Source organism: Hemicordylus capensis, chromosome 2 (genome assembly GCF_027244095.1).
Source record: "Hemicordylus capensis ecotype Gifberg chromosome 2, rHemCap1.1.pri, whole genome shotgun sequence".
Classification (NCBI taxonomy): domain Eukaryota; kingdom Metazoa; phylum Chordata; class Lepidosauria; order Squamata; family Cordylidae; genus Hemicordylus; species Hemicordylus capensis.
Window position 1 is genome coordinate 245,374,234 of NC_069658.1, and position 14,484 is coordinate 245,388,717.

The 14,484-nt window shown below is 47.7% G+C and overlaps 1 protein-coding gene across 1 annotated transcript in view; it reads right to left on the reverse strand.

Annotated features, from left to right (window-relative positions):
• LOC128343919 (zinc finger protein 420-like) overlaps nucleotides 1-14,484 on the reverse strand; it is a 31,199-nt gene that overhangs the window by 4,567 nt on the left and 12,148 nt on the right. The window contains exon 4 of the mRNA XM_053293350.1: nucleotides 13,510-14,398. Within this exon, the coding sequence (XP_053149325.1) occupies nucleotides 13,510-14,398 (889 nt within the window). The remainder of the gene's footprint in view (nucleotides 1-13,509; nucleotides 14,399-14,484) is intronic.

Consider the following 14,484-nt stretch of genomic DNA (forward strand, 5'->3'; position numbering starts at 1 on the left):
TCTGCAAAGTTTGGGGGTCAGTGTCAGAGCCTGAACAAGCTGGAACTAAATCCAGACCAGACCTTTTTAAACATCTGAGCAGGAGATTTACACATACGCACCGAACTGCTTCACAACCTTGGCTACAGTTGATGGGCTCAGACGGGGACTTTCCTCTGACTGCACAGCAGGCCCCTCACATGACTTAGCTGGCAATATCCTGCTCAGGTGACAATTCCTTCACAGAGCTGATAGGATAAGGTCTCTCTAGAACCACTCTCTGCACAGATGCTGGATCTCCCACAGCAGGCTCAAGAAGGTCGAGATCTTCCTCTCTTTTGACTATCAAGACTTCTTAGGGGAGTGTCTGTAGCTCAATGGCAGATCACCTGCTTTGCATGCAAAAGGTCCCAGGCTCCATCTCTGGCAGCACCTCCAGACAAGGAAAATCCTTTTCTGAAACTCAGGAGAGCTGCAGCCAGCCACTGCCAAGAATAATGAAGAAGGGCAAGGATCAGTCCCTGAATAAGGTAGCTTCATATCTTCAAGGATCTGTCAGGCATAGGATCTGCTTTATACAGAGTCAGACCATTGGTTCACCTCGCTCAGTATGGTCTACACAGACTGGCAGTGGCTTCTCCAAGGTTTCAGGCAGGAGATCCTCTCATCTCTGTCCTGGAGATTCCAGGGAGGGAACTTGGAACCTTCTGCATGTAAGCATTCAGGTGCTCTTCCCAGAGCAGCCCCATCTCTTGAGGGGGATATCTTACAGTGCTCACACATGTAGTCTCCCATTCAAATGCAAACCAGGGTGGACCCTGCTTAACAAAGGAGACAACGCGTGCTTGCTACCACAAGACCAGGCAGAGCTTCCTCAGGGTCCCTATGCTTTTATTTCTGGCATTTATCTCCCACCTTTCCTCCATTGTGTGACTCCCCTTTTATCTTCACAGTAAACCTGTGCTATGAACCTATGAACCTCAGTAAACTTGTGGTTCAGGCAACATGCCCAAAGCCACTCAGTGGAGAGTTTCATCATGGAGAGTGCATTTGAAACCAGATTTTCCACATTCTAGTTTGACATTAACAGCTATTCTGCACTGGCCTGTATGCGGCTTGAACCCATGACCCTGGCATTATTCACAGCATGCTCTCACCAACTGAGAAAAGGAGTTCCGTTTCCTCGCCTCCCTCCCAGTCTCCCCTTTACTGAGTTTGATATAAAGGTAGTTTAATCAAGGGTGTTGCTATAATTGAGCGGATGGGTTCAAGGAACCTGGGGTCCCCAGCTCTTGAGGGCCCCCCAGGTCCACCCCTCCCAATTTTCTTCATTATCTCCCTCAGTCCAAAGGGCCACTGGAGCCCCTTAGCTACACCCCTGGTTTTAATAAATATAAAAATGAATAAAAGTCCTGCAAAACCATAAGAAAGAGATACAAGTTAGGGGGCGGGTTTAGCACTTCTTTAAAACGATTATCATCAGATAAGAGGGGAAGCAAAATTCTTACCCAGAGAGGCCACAGTCACAAAATTCTCCTCCATGACTTCCCTCTGCAGAGTTCTTTGGTCGGGATCCAGCAGAGTCCACTCCTCCTGACCGAAATGCACAGCCACCTCCTCAAAGGTCACCACACTCTGAAACAGAAGAAGAAAATATTTTCTTCTCTGCAGGTAACATAATGGTTCTTTCCCTTCTAAGCGCAATCCAGAAAAGCAATTAAGGGGAGGCAGTGTGAGTGGGGGAAGTTCCCTTGCAGGGTTAGTAAGAACAGGTATATTCTGCTTTTCAACAAAAACCTGCAAAGTGGTTTGCATAGCAAAAGAAGTGAGGTTGGGAGGGAAATGGCTCCCTGCCCCAAGGGGCTCACACAGTCCTACAAAAATGACACAGTGGAGACACCAACAAGAGCCAACAGAAATGGCATGATTCTGGGATGAGCAGAGGTTCTCCAAGATGATCAGGGGCCCAGAGCACCTTCCTTATCACGCAGGGCTACAGCATCTGGGGCTTTCCATTAGGAAAAGGGGTGACATGCTAGAGGTGTATAAAATTATGAATGGAGTAGAGAGAGTGGATAGAGAGAAATTTTTCTCCCTCTCTCACAACACTAGAACTAGGGGCCATCCCGTGAAACTGAAGCTCAGGAAACTTAGGACCAACAAAAGGAAGTACTTTTTTTCACAAAGCACATAATTAACCTATGGAATTCCCTGCCATGGGATGTGGTGATGGCCACTAGCTTGGGTGGCTTTAAAAGGTGCTTAGACAAATTTATGGAGGACAGGTCTAGTCTGAGGGCTATTAGTCTGGTGGCTACAGGCCACCTCCAGCCTCAGAGGCAAGATGCCTCTCAATCCCAGTTACAGAGGAGCAACAGCAGGAGAGAGGGCATGCTTTCACCTCTTGCCTGTGGGCTTCTCACCGACTGACTGGTGGGCCACTGTGTGAAACAGGATGCTGGACTAGATAGGCCTAAAGCCTGATCCAGCAGGGCTGTTCTTAGATTCTTTCAGGGCCCCAGGGGATGTGCCAGGAACCAAGGTAATCTGGCCTTACCCCATCTTTCTTCCCCAATGATTCTTCCCCTACCTGAACTTGTCCTACTGAAGCTTCTTCCATTCCACCATAAGGAAATGTTGGCTGAGAATGCATTGCCAACATAACTGCAGCACCTGCAAAGGACATAAAGGTGATGAGAAGATGTAGGGAAATTAAATAAATAGAGAATCAACAATAGAGTAGGAAGACACAGTTTTTAAAACATGTCTTGTATGTTTCTATTTCAGTTTTGCAAAAAAAAAAAACCAAAAAAAAAAATCTGTCCTCTTCTAGACTCTGCACACAGTGACAAATGTGGATTTGGATGCATAAGATAACATACACAGCCAGATCGAAACTATGCCCTCCTGTGCTATAACTCAGCAAAAGAAGGCTATGGTGAGGGGTTGGGGAACATCCCTTTTCCCTTCTCTCCTGAAACCCCGCTCCCATCCAAAGACTGTTCTAACCCAGCAGGAGCCCTGGACAGAAACCCTCCTCTTAAGAGGGGAGGAAGTTCAATTGAACATTTTGTGGTAGGACCCTCTTGTCACACAACAGTAAACCTGATGGTCTGTGACTATCAATGGGAAATTGAAACTGGGATACCTATTGATAAGAGAAAAGAATTCTGCATCATTAGAGGACTCCCCAGACAGGCAGAGACAAGGAAAAAGAAAAAAAGGTGGGGGGGGGATCTAAAGGTGTCCCAGTGAGAAATTATGATGCCCATTCCCTTCCAGGATCCATGGACTGCTGAAGGCAGCGGGAGAAAAAGAAGGAAACCTGGAGCAGGGATTGGCTGGAGAGAGAGCCTTGCAGCTGACGTGAGGATAGTGATTAGCTATTGACATTTCTTTCCCCTCACACCCTTCCTCCAAGGAGCTCCGGGCAGCCCACATGGTCCCCTCCCCCTCACAACAGCCCTGTGAGGTAGGCGAGGCTGAGGGACAACACTTAGCTCAAGGTCACCTGGTGAGTTTCCAGGCTGAGCAGGGATTTGGAGCCAGCGCTTCCTGCTCTTAAGTCAAACCACTACTCCACACTGTCCTTATTATCCTGGACCTATGCCCCAAGCCTAATTCCTCCACCCACCTTCAGTCCAAGATGTTAAAGGGCCTCTGGGGCAAAAGAGAGTTCTAAGGGGATTTCACAGGATCGGAAAGGATGCGGCCGACGACCTGCCACATTCCAGACGGAACACTGTGTTCCAGAGTAGTTGTGCAGCCAGAAGGTAGCCTTGATGCTTGTCCCCTTTGCTAAGCAGGTTCTGCCCTGGTCAGTGGTGGAGGGAGGGCAGCAGTGGCTTCAGCCCACCACCGCAGCCCCGCCAGCCCCACCCCCACATCAGATGTCAGTGTCCAACGCAGGGGGTGAAGGTTAGCCACGTCCCGTGTCTGACATCAGACGCAGGGAGTGTAGTTTAGCTCACCAATGAGGCGCGCGGCCCTGTTTACGAGCAAGTTCGCTCAGTGCTGCATTCGCAGCATGGCTGGGAGTGGCTCTACTTGCCTTTTAAAGGCAGGGAGAGTCACTCCGGCCATGCTGTGAGTGCAATACTGTCGGATATTTTTCTGGAAATGGGGCCACGTGGCCCCATTTGTGAGCTAAACCACACCCGCCCCGCCCCCCCCCACCCCGCATCTGGCATCTGAGGCGCAGCCCTGGTTCTTTCCCTGAGGGACAGCGACCCCCCCCCCCCCCCGTTCAAGCAATGGTGGCTCCACCTCTGGCCCTGGTTTGCATTTGAATGGGAGACTTCATGTGAGCACTGCAAGATATTCATGGGGCTGCTTGGAGAAGAGCAGCTGCCTGCTTGCATTATAGGTTCCCTCCCTGGCAGCATCTCCAAGATAGGGCTGAGAGAGACTCCTGCCTTCAGCCTTGGAGAAGCCACTGCCAAACTGTGGAGATAGGGGCCTAGATGTCTCAATTTTCGGGGGGGGGGGCACAGAGCACATGGGAGGAAACGTCTGTAGTAGGAAGCATGAATTCTCCCCTGTGCTAAGCAGGGTCCTCGCTGATTTGCATCTGAACCGGAGACTACATGTGAGCACTGTGAGATATTCCCCTTAGGGGATGGGACCAGTCTGGACTGGGAAGAGCGCCTGCACTGTGGACTAACCTCTTGATGCTTTGCCTTAGCTAATAGCAGTTCAGGCCTTTAAAAGTGCACATTTTCTCTGGAGATGCATCCCCTGCCTTCTCTCCAAAGTGTCCTCTCTCTCTCTCTCTCTCTCTTTCCATTACATCAGTTTTCCCCAACCCTTTTCATCCCAAGGCACACTTAAATAAAAATATTGGGGTACGCTGCCCCCACCCACCCCCAGGCACAGTCACACTTCCTTTTTTAAAACGCCATGCTATTTTTATTTATTTCAAGCAAAGGCGCCCCTAGCTAATTTTGGAACTAGAGGCTTTTGAATGGCCCCACCCATGCAGTATTTTTAACACATTGTTAATGTGACCACACCACCTGGGACAGACTAAAAAGGATTTGGGGGCCCCCAGGGGGTGTGGAGGCCATGGACTTCGGCCCAGAAGAGCGCCTCATTTCAAGTGAGCACAGAAGAGTGAGCACAGAAGAGCTCATTTCAAGTGAGCACAAAAAGCAAGGCGTTTAAACCCCCAGCTTTTGGCGCCAACTCATCCCAAAATGCTCAAGGGAGGACACATTTCACCTTTAAATGCCCCGCTTTGGGAGCCAATTTGCTCCCTTATGCACAGGAGGGAGCGTGTCCTTCCCAGTGCATTATGGGATGAGTCAGCTCCAAAAGTGGGGAGTTTTCACTCCTCACTTTTGGAGTGGATTCAGAGCGAGCCAGCACAGCACATCAGCCCATGTTCACAGCAAACTAGTGTGCCATGGCATGTGGGTTGAGAAACACATGACATGTAACCCACAGAAAACCAAGCAGCAGGAGCCTCTCCCAGAATCTTTAAAAGCAGCATCAAAGGAACCAATGCATGTGTTCATTCAATTGCAATGACAGGGCCACCAGGAGGTGGTGTTTTATAGCGGCTTTGTTAACAAACACAAAGTAATTTTATATAGATTTAACGAAGAGTTTCTTCAGAAACAACCAGTGGTGGAGCCAAGGGACAGAGGCCAGGGTTCTCACTCCATCCCTAGCGGCACTGCTGTGTGTGCACCGTGCACACCGGTGACACCCCTTGTGTGTGACGAGCCCTCTGGAACATATTCTCAGCCCGTGTTTGCTGGAAGGACAGAAAGCACCCAGCCCAGGGGCGTAACTATAATAGGGCAAGGGGAGATAGTTGTCTGGGGGCCCCACTGCCTTGGGGGGTGGGGGCCCAGAGGCAAGACACATGACTGACTATCCCAGCCGTGCTCCCGGGCTTCTTTCAGTTGTATTCGTCCTCTGAAATTGATGTGAGTGTTTAGACCTGGAGCTACCAGAACAGCATGTCTTTCTCTAGTCCCATTATTACCACTGTTCAGCCTCATTTAAGACTTCTTTACTTCATGAGCTGAGCTTCAGTGAGGGAAGGGGGCATTTTAAAATCTGGTCTCTGGGCCCACTCCAACCTTGCTACGCCCCTGGGAATGAGCTCTAGAGGGCTTGCACATGCCCTCCAGAGACTGGGCCACACCCATGTCTCAAAGGCGCGGCCAGGTCTCTGGAGTGCCTGCACGAGCCCTCCAGAGCTGGTGATGAACTCAGAGGGCTCGTACGGCCCTTCCGTGGCTCGCGGCTGGCTTCTCTGAACCCATCCACTCAATGGTGGCTCCGCCGTGGAAACAACTCCATTTTTCTCCTTGCCCTCCTATTTCCTCTCTGACTCCACCCCACACACTCTCTACAGCAGGCCTGCTCAACTTCGGCCCTCCTGCAGATATTGGCCTACAATTCCCATAATCCCTGGCTATTGGCTGCTGTGGCTGAGAATTATGGGAGTTGTAGTCCGAAAACAGCTGGGGGGGGCTAAGTTGAGCAGGCCTGCTCTACAGGATCCCCACTGGGACAAACTTCTAAATAACAAAATATAAAAGATACTGGATAGAATACAACAGGTGGTCACTGTCCACCCAGGACCAATGCATGTGGAATCCACTCTGCACTAAAGGGTGGTTGGGTTCAGCCAGGTTTTGATAGCAGAATTCCCATCCCCACTTGTGTTTGCCCTAGCTCACTCTGCTTTAGAGCAGTTAAGAACGAATGCAATAACAAGCACTATCATGATTTCTTACCTTGGAAATCCAGTTCTTTATAATAAACTCAAAGTGTGGGGAGTGAAGATACTCCTCAGCAATCAAGGTATCTTGGGCTACAGAGGTACCAAATGGAATGAAGAGGCAGAGTCCTTGGATGAGAGAGAATGGAGTAATGGGCCCTTTTATAGGAATGTCCTTATATGATATAATGTCCTTATATATGAATCATAGAGCTGGGGGACTCATGGAGGCCATCTTGTTCAACTACCCAACCACTTGATGTAGGAAATCCAAAGCTTGAGCATCCCCGACAGATGAAATCAACCAAAAATTGGGAGCACGCACAGCTCCCAAACCAGGGCAGAACACATTTTTGGTTGTGTGAATGACCCCAATAGATGTTTGAAGACCCCTCTTTAGTCTTCACTTCTCCAGGCTAAACATGCTCAGTTCCTTCAGCCTGTCCTGACAGGGCTTGTTTCTAAAACCTCAGTCATCTTCATTCCCCTGCCCTCCTCTGAACCTATTACAATTTGTCTATACTTTTTTCTTTTAAGTACAGCACCCAGAACTGGACAAAGTACTCCAGAGGAGACCTCACTAGTGCAGAATAAAGTAGATATTGCTTCTTGAGAGTTGGAAACCGTGGTTCTATTCATGCCGTCTAAAATGGCTTTAGCTTTTTCTTTTTGTGGCAGCATCACACCACTGGCTCACGTTCAGCCTATGATCAGCTGCAACCCTGAGATCCTTTTTAGATGTCTCACTGCCAAGCTAGATACCACCCACATTCTATACTAGTGCATTCAATTCCCACCCCCCACCTCCCAGGTGCAGAACATTTCATTCGTATATGTTGAATTTGATTTTGTCAGTTTTAGCCTAGTTTATTGAGGTCATTCTGAATTTTATTCCTGTTTTCTGAAGTGTCAGCTATCCCTCTGTTTTGCGCTACACAACTCCTATTTTATGAGGCAAAAAGGAGTTCAGCAGTTCTGTCTTTTGTCATCCATTAACACTTCCCAATCCTTACTAAGCAGCAAGCCTGTTTTCCTCTTCCTCCAAACATACCAGGAAAAGCCTTTTTATTAGCATTGGCATCCTATGAGGGGCCTTTGCTCTGTGTGCCAACAGTGAGAGAGGCTAAATTGTTGTACACACAGGACAGGGCCTTCTCTGTTGTTGCCCCTGGGTTCTGGAATGCTCTCCCACTGAATTTCCACTCTTTGGCATCTGTGGCTGCTTTTAAAAAACAACTAAAGGCCTTTTATTGGTTCTGGCGTCTACCCCTTAGGGGCTGCCAGGTTTCTCAGCTTTCCTGCTTCTGTTTATCTTTTTTATGGTTGGTTGGTTTGTGTATGTGTGTGTGTCTTTTATTATTTTGACTGTTTTGAGTGATGGTAAGATTTTTAATGTGATTTCTATGGAGTTTTATTGTATTTTAACTTTTGTAAACTGCCTTGCGATGCCTGATGAAAGGCAGTATAAAACGGATCAATGATCGATCCCTTGCCAACCTCAACTCATGCTTGACTCTATTTTCCTTACGCAGTCCCTACAGGCCTGGGCTCTTCTGTATTTGTCCTTTGTGACTGTTGACATTCCTTCTGTTTCTTATATGCGTCTCTTTTTATTTTTATTTCAGTTTCTTGGTCAGCCACACTAGCATTTTTAGATGCCTCCCATTTTTGTCATTGGAATTATTTGTGACTGCACCTTTAGGAACTACTCTTTTTAAAGGAAACCTCACCTATCTTGCACTGCTTTCCCCTTTAGCCTATCTAGCGCTTCTGAAGTTATGAAAACCAGCTTTCCTGAAATGTATGAATGTGAATAATTTGTTCAAAACTGATGTATAGATATTGTTTAACAGTATATGGTTTCTATTCATTGCCTCTGAATTGATTTGTGTTGGTCTCTAGAGTGTGGACTCTGAGATAAATAGTGGAAGGTTACATGTTCTTATATTCACCTTTAGCTTTCCAAAAGATCAATAATTCCAGCAGTACCTGGTCCCTTTCCCCCTAAATTCCTACTACTTTAATCCCCAGTGACCAACTCTTTCCTATTGGTCAGGATACATACAGAGGTAGCCCATCCCCTTGTTTCTTGCTCCAGCTTCTGAAAGAGTCCACAAGGCATGTCCAGAATTTGTGGCAATTTGATATCAGGGTAGTTGAAGTATCTCGTTCTTGCTCTTGTTCTCGAAGCATCTGCAATATGTTTCGAGAAAATAGCCACATCCTCTCCTTGGTTTGATGATCTATCATAGATTCCAACTACAATGTTGTTTTTATTTCCTGCTCAGTTTATTTTTACTCAGATGGATCTCCACTGCGTGAGATCCTCTCTTGTGGGTTTCTTTCTTGTGGAGATCTGTGCAGATGTGCAGTTTTCAAACAGAATGCTACTCCCCCTCCCATTCTGTTGCATATGCAATAGGTTCTAGCTTTCAGCGGCAGTATTTCACTCCTGGGAATGATCCAACCAAGTTGCCATTATACCCATCAAAGTTGTACTTATTGCCCTATACTAGGAGCTCAAGCTTATTTCCCATATTCTGTGCATTAGTATTCACAAGCCGTGAATACGGCATTATGTTCCCATGCGTCTCCTGCTGTTTTATTGAGAGCTTTGCTAGGCAACCCAACTCCCTCATTTTTTGTTATAGCTCTAAGATTGACACATGTGTTGGATTGGAAGGGAATGGTCACAGCTGTCAAGAGAGGGGAGTACAAATGTTAACCAGGAGTGGGCTAACATGGCCCTCCAGCTTTTGTTGAACTACAGTTCCCATCATCGCCAGCCACAATTTATTGTGGCTGGGAATGATGGGAGTTGTAGTTCAACAACAGCAGGTCAAGTTTGCCCAGCTCTGTGTTAATTATCCTACTTTTTTGACTGAGTTTGGAAAGAGTTCTCATCAGTGGAACTTGCGTCCCCCCCCCCGCCCCCACAGAGTTCTTTACAGAGAAGAGAGTGAGGAGCTTATATCGTTTCAGGAGCAATAGCTGGGGGGAGCAATAGCTGGTGTAACAATAAAGGCCAGTTGTGCTTTATGGCCTGCTACTCCTCTCCTTTCTTCCTGCTACTCCACACAAGGAGCTACTTCCTGTTGACTAAGAGGGGCCCCTGAAGGCTGCAAGAGAATGTTCTAGAAAGAAGGAAGATTCAAACAATGCTGCTAGAGAAAAGGGAGTTCTCACTGCCCATTAGGGGTATGCATAAACTGGTTCGATTGAGGACTGAACCGTAGGTGGGCTGCTGCAGGGTGTGTGTGTGCCAGGGGCCTTCTGGAACAGTGGTACGGCTGCTGCCAAACCAGTCAGGCTTTTTCGAAGCCTTTCAAAGGATTCCACCAGCCCTTTGGTTATAAAGGGGAATCCTCACCAGATTTCCTTTTACAAGTATAGCCCTTGAACCGAGTTGAACCGGTCTGATCAATCTAACCGAACCAGCGGTCGGTTCAACCAGAATGGCTCGCGGACCAGCAGTTCGTTTTGAATTTGGCTCAAATTCAAACTGAACTGCAATAAATGGTTCTGCACACACCCCTACTGCCCGTATATTTCACAGCTAAACCCAAAGGCCCACTATTCATCCTCTCTAGAGATGATTCAGAAAGGAGGGGAAGGAGTTTAGAGAGAGAGAGAGAGCAATAGAGAGCCAGCCTAGCCAGTTGGCAGCACTGATGCTCAAGAAAGGGTAAGAAATATAGGGCTTTTTAACATCATGTTTACATCATGCAGCTAGAATGCCTGGATAGAAGCAGCAGAAAAAAGGATAAAATTCATTAAAGCAATCTTCCCGCTCAAATATTTGGATATTTTGTGTCCAGAGTGACACTTTCCCAACATTCTGGACAGGATGTCCAGTTCCTGGACATGTGGCAACTGTAGTTATATCTCTCAAAGTTGTATTTATCTTCCTGTACTAGGTGTTCAAACTCATGTTTAGTTCCCATACGCTGTGCATTAATGTGTAGTGTGTAGACACTGCAAGCCATGAATATTACATTCCAGTGTCTCTATTGCTATTTCGTTGCAGGCTTTGCTAGGCAATCCAGCTCCCCCAGTTTCTGCTGTAGCATTCCAGATTTCTCACTTTGGTATTTGTGTCCCCACACAAATATGGAATCCCTCTGGCTTACAAAAGAGAGGGAAGTTGTGGCTCGTAGGAACATAGGAAGCTGCCATATACCAAGTCAGACCATTGGTCCATCAAGCTCAGTATTGTCTACACAGACTGGCAGCAGCATCTCAAAGGTGGCAGACAGGACTCTCTCTCAGCCCTATCTTAGAGATGCCAGCGAGGGAACTTTCAACCTTCTGCATGCAAGCATGCAGGTGCTCTTCCCAGAGCAGCTTCATCCCCTATGAGAAATATCTTACAGTATTCATGTGTAGTCTCCCATTCAGATTCAACAAGGGTGGACCCTGCTTAGCAAAGGGGACAATTCATGCTTTCTAACTGAAGACCAGCTCTCATCCAGCCTCTGTCCTGAGTTTTCCAGTCTGATCTACCCCCCTGTGCCACACTGGGAGTGCAAGATGCATCTTATAAGCTGGCCCTCCCATTGAGAAAGCAGAATTCACCCTAGCGGCCTCCCTGATGATGCAAAGACCTCTGATAGGAGGAGGTAAAGACCACATTGCCCTCACCATTGAGCACTTGGTATTCTTTTTGCTTGTCCTCTTTTGCATTTTGTATTCTGACAATAACCCTGTCTTAAGATGGGCAAGGTATCTTCCCAACCATGCCCATGGGAATTGTAGTCCCACAACATTTGGGGGCCCACAACCGAGAACCCTTGTCGCAGACCAAAAGGATGAAGAGAGCCATTCTCAACTCTCTGCCCAACTGAGCAATCAATCAATCATGAAGGGGACCTCTTCTGAGAAACGTTGTATCATTTTATTATTTTTTAAATCTCCATGTTGGAGATGGCAGGCCCGCAAGCCAGAGAACTGGTACAGTTTCTCATGTCACAGAAAACCCTATTTCCTCTTAAAAACAACTATGATTACAAACAATGTATGATAGCATCTTCGCAAGTAAAGGAAATGCATTAACCACCTAGCTATCCATCGCTCTCTCTATAAAAGCCACACTCCGAAACATGTCACACGCTAGTGTGACCGAGAAACAGAAATCAGAATGAAGCAATGCAGGCAGGGTAGCAGGTAGGACTCTCAATGGCTAGGGTTCCTGGGGACAGGGTGCAGCCCCCCACCTCAATGAGGTCCCTGAGTGCACCCCTTTGTTTTTATCAATGAGTGGCAGTTATTTGTTCTGGGGGCGGGAAGTGGAAAGCAAAAGGCTGCACCTGGAGCACAGGGCAAATCCATTCAGCATTCCTAAATCTGATTGACCCACAGCCACCACCAATGATTGGGTGATGGACAGGGTGGCAATGTCCATTTCCCCCACTTCCAATCGACATGAAAGTTTGCAGTAGAGGGGGGACAGGAGAGAAGGAGAACATGTAGGAGCATAGTCCCTCCTCCAGCTCAAGAAGAATATGGATTTGGGGGGGGGGGGCGGGATTCAATTCAGGACTGAATCCACCACCACTGTATCAGACAGAACAAAACAGGGTTGAAACACCAAAGAACTGACCAGTCAAATACTGCCAAATATTCCATAAAGCCAAGAATGCCCATGTGTGCAGGAGGCAGCTCCCTGTTATTTTTTAAAATCAATTTCACGGCATGTCATCTGTTAGCAAGAGCAAGAAGGAGGGCTTCTACCCACCAGCAACATGGCAGCAGTTAGAGCCTTTCCCAAGCTGCTCCTAGTGGTCACTTGCAGGCATCTCCAAATGGGAACACAAGCAGCCTTTGGGGGCAAAGGTCACCGCCGAGGAGCATCAGTGACTCCATCTTGCTTGCTACAAGGTCTAGTGGGTACCCCCTCCATGTGATCTGCCTGTCTGCTCTGTAAAACCTGTGAGAAGGATTGGGTTTGGATCTAGAGAAACAATCACAGCTGATAGATCCAAGGATCTGCTCTGAGGTGACTGAGGGACATGAGGAGACGCTAGCTGGAGACGTTATCTTATGGAGGGTGGGGAAGAACAAAACCTTTTCTTGTTCTAATAAAGTGAATGTTTTAAAAAATACTATTATTTGACCAATATTTAACTGGCCTGATGCCCATACCTATGCAAAGAGCGAAAATCATGATGGTTTCTCTACCTGCAGGGCTTTCATGTTAGAGGGGCCCTCGTAAAAGTGGTTTGCCATCCCCTACCAGGGGCTGCTGGTCATGGCAGGGAGTCTACAGCGTTCTAGCTGGTAGGCATCTACCACGTTTGTTCCTCTAAAGCCAAGTAAGGGGAGGAGGCCTCGCCCAACTGGCAGCTTCTGGTTGCTAGCTGGGCCCAATCCGCCCTGAAGGCCACCAAGGCAAGCATCAGCAGTAAGCTCCACCCCACACAAACACCTCTAGGCCTTCAGCATCTGGCCATGAGTGTTGGGTGTTGACACTGGCTCTGTGGCCACTCAGGCTATAGGTAAGAAGAGCATGTTTGTGGAAGTGGTGCTGAGCGGGGCTGGAAAAGAGACTGCAATGCTATTTTCTTCCCCTGTTCCTCACCCACGAAACCTGACAGGCCTAGGGCAAGTTATCAAAGAAAAGCAGCAGAGATACAGCCTCCCCAGTTCGCACCCCACTCTGAAGGACAGAAAGAGCGCTAGTGTTTATCATGTCTATCAGGCAGCTGTGTATGTGGCTCTGATTCCTGTGGAAGTGGAAACTGGCGCAGTTGCTGAGAGGAAAACGTAAACACACTACAGGCAACCAGGTGAGGGGCTAGTTACCAGGTTGCCCTGAGGTCTCATAAGGTGTTGCCTCCAACTGAAGTTTTTCCCCACATTCAAACACATTGATTGTGTCACTCAAAGTGTATGTTTTCTGGTGCGTTGTGCACCCTGCATGTGGACTGAAGGTCTGGCCGTAGTCGGAAAATTTATAGGGCTTCTCCTCTACCTGGATTCTCTGATGGTGAATAAGACCTGACTGCTCAGGAAAGCCCCGGCCACAGTCAATATTTTTATATGTTCTCTCCCCTGCATGGATTCTCTGATGGGAAGTCAGGTAAGTACTCCGGCTGAAGCTGTTCCCACACTCCATGCATTTATGTGGCTTCTCCCCAGTGTGGATGCGCTGGTGTGAATTCAGGATTGCCTTCTGGCTGAAACTTTTCCCACACTCCACACACACATATGGTTTCTCCCCGGTGTGAATTCTACGGTGTTTAATAAGGGTGGACAGATCACAGAAGCTCTTCCCACAATATGAACAACTATATGGTTTCTCCCCTGTGTGGATTCTCAGATGTGAGGCAAGGAGGTCACTCCGAATGAAGCTCTTCCCACACTCCATGCATTTATACGGTTTCTCTCCCGTGTGGATCCTCTGATGGATTTTAAGGCTCGACTTGTAACTGAAGAGTTTGGCACATACATTGCACTTATACTTTCTCTTATCCTTTTGCTTGTCATCTGGGACAGAAGGATCGTGGAACCCACCACTCGGACAAGCAGCAGGGGTCTTCTTCCAGTTGTTTGCTTGGTGGTTCCTCAGCCTCCTCCTTGGCCCATCTTGGTTCCCAAAATTCTCCTCCAGCTTTTGCAGTTCAACTCTTTCTGATGAAACTCCAGGTAGCTCCCGGTTGTTCACACACTCTCGGACATCACCAGCTGGAACAGAAAGAGAAATACATGATAAAAGGGTGGAGTGGGGCTTAACTCTGTGCCCCACCCCATTTTCCTGCCAAGGAAAGGGT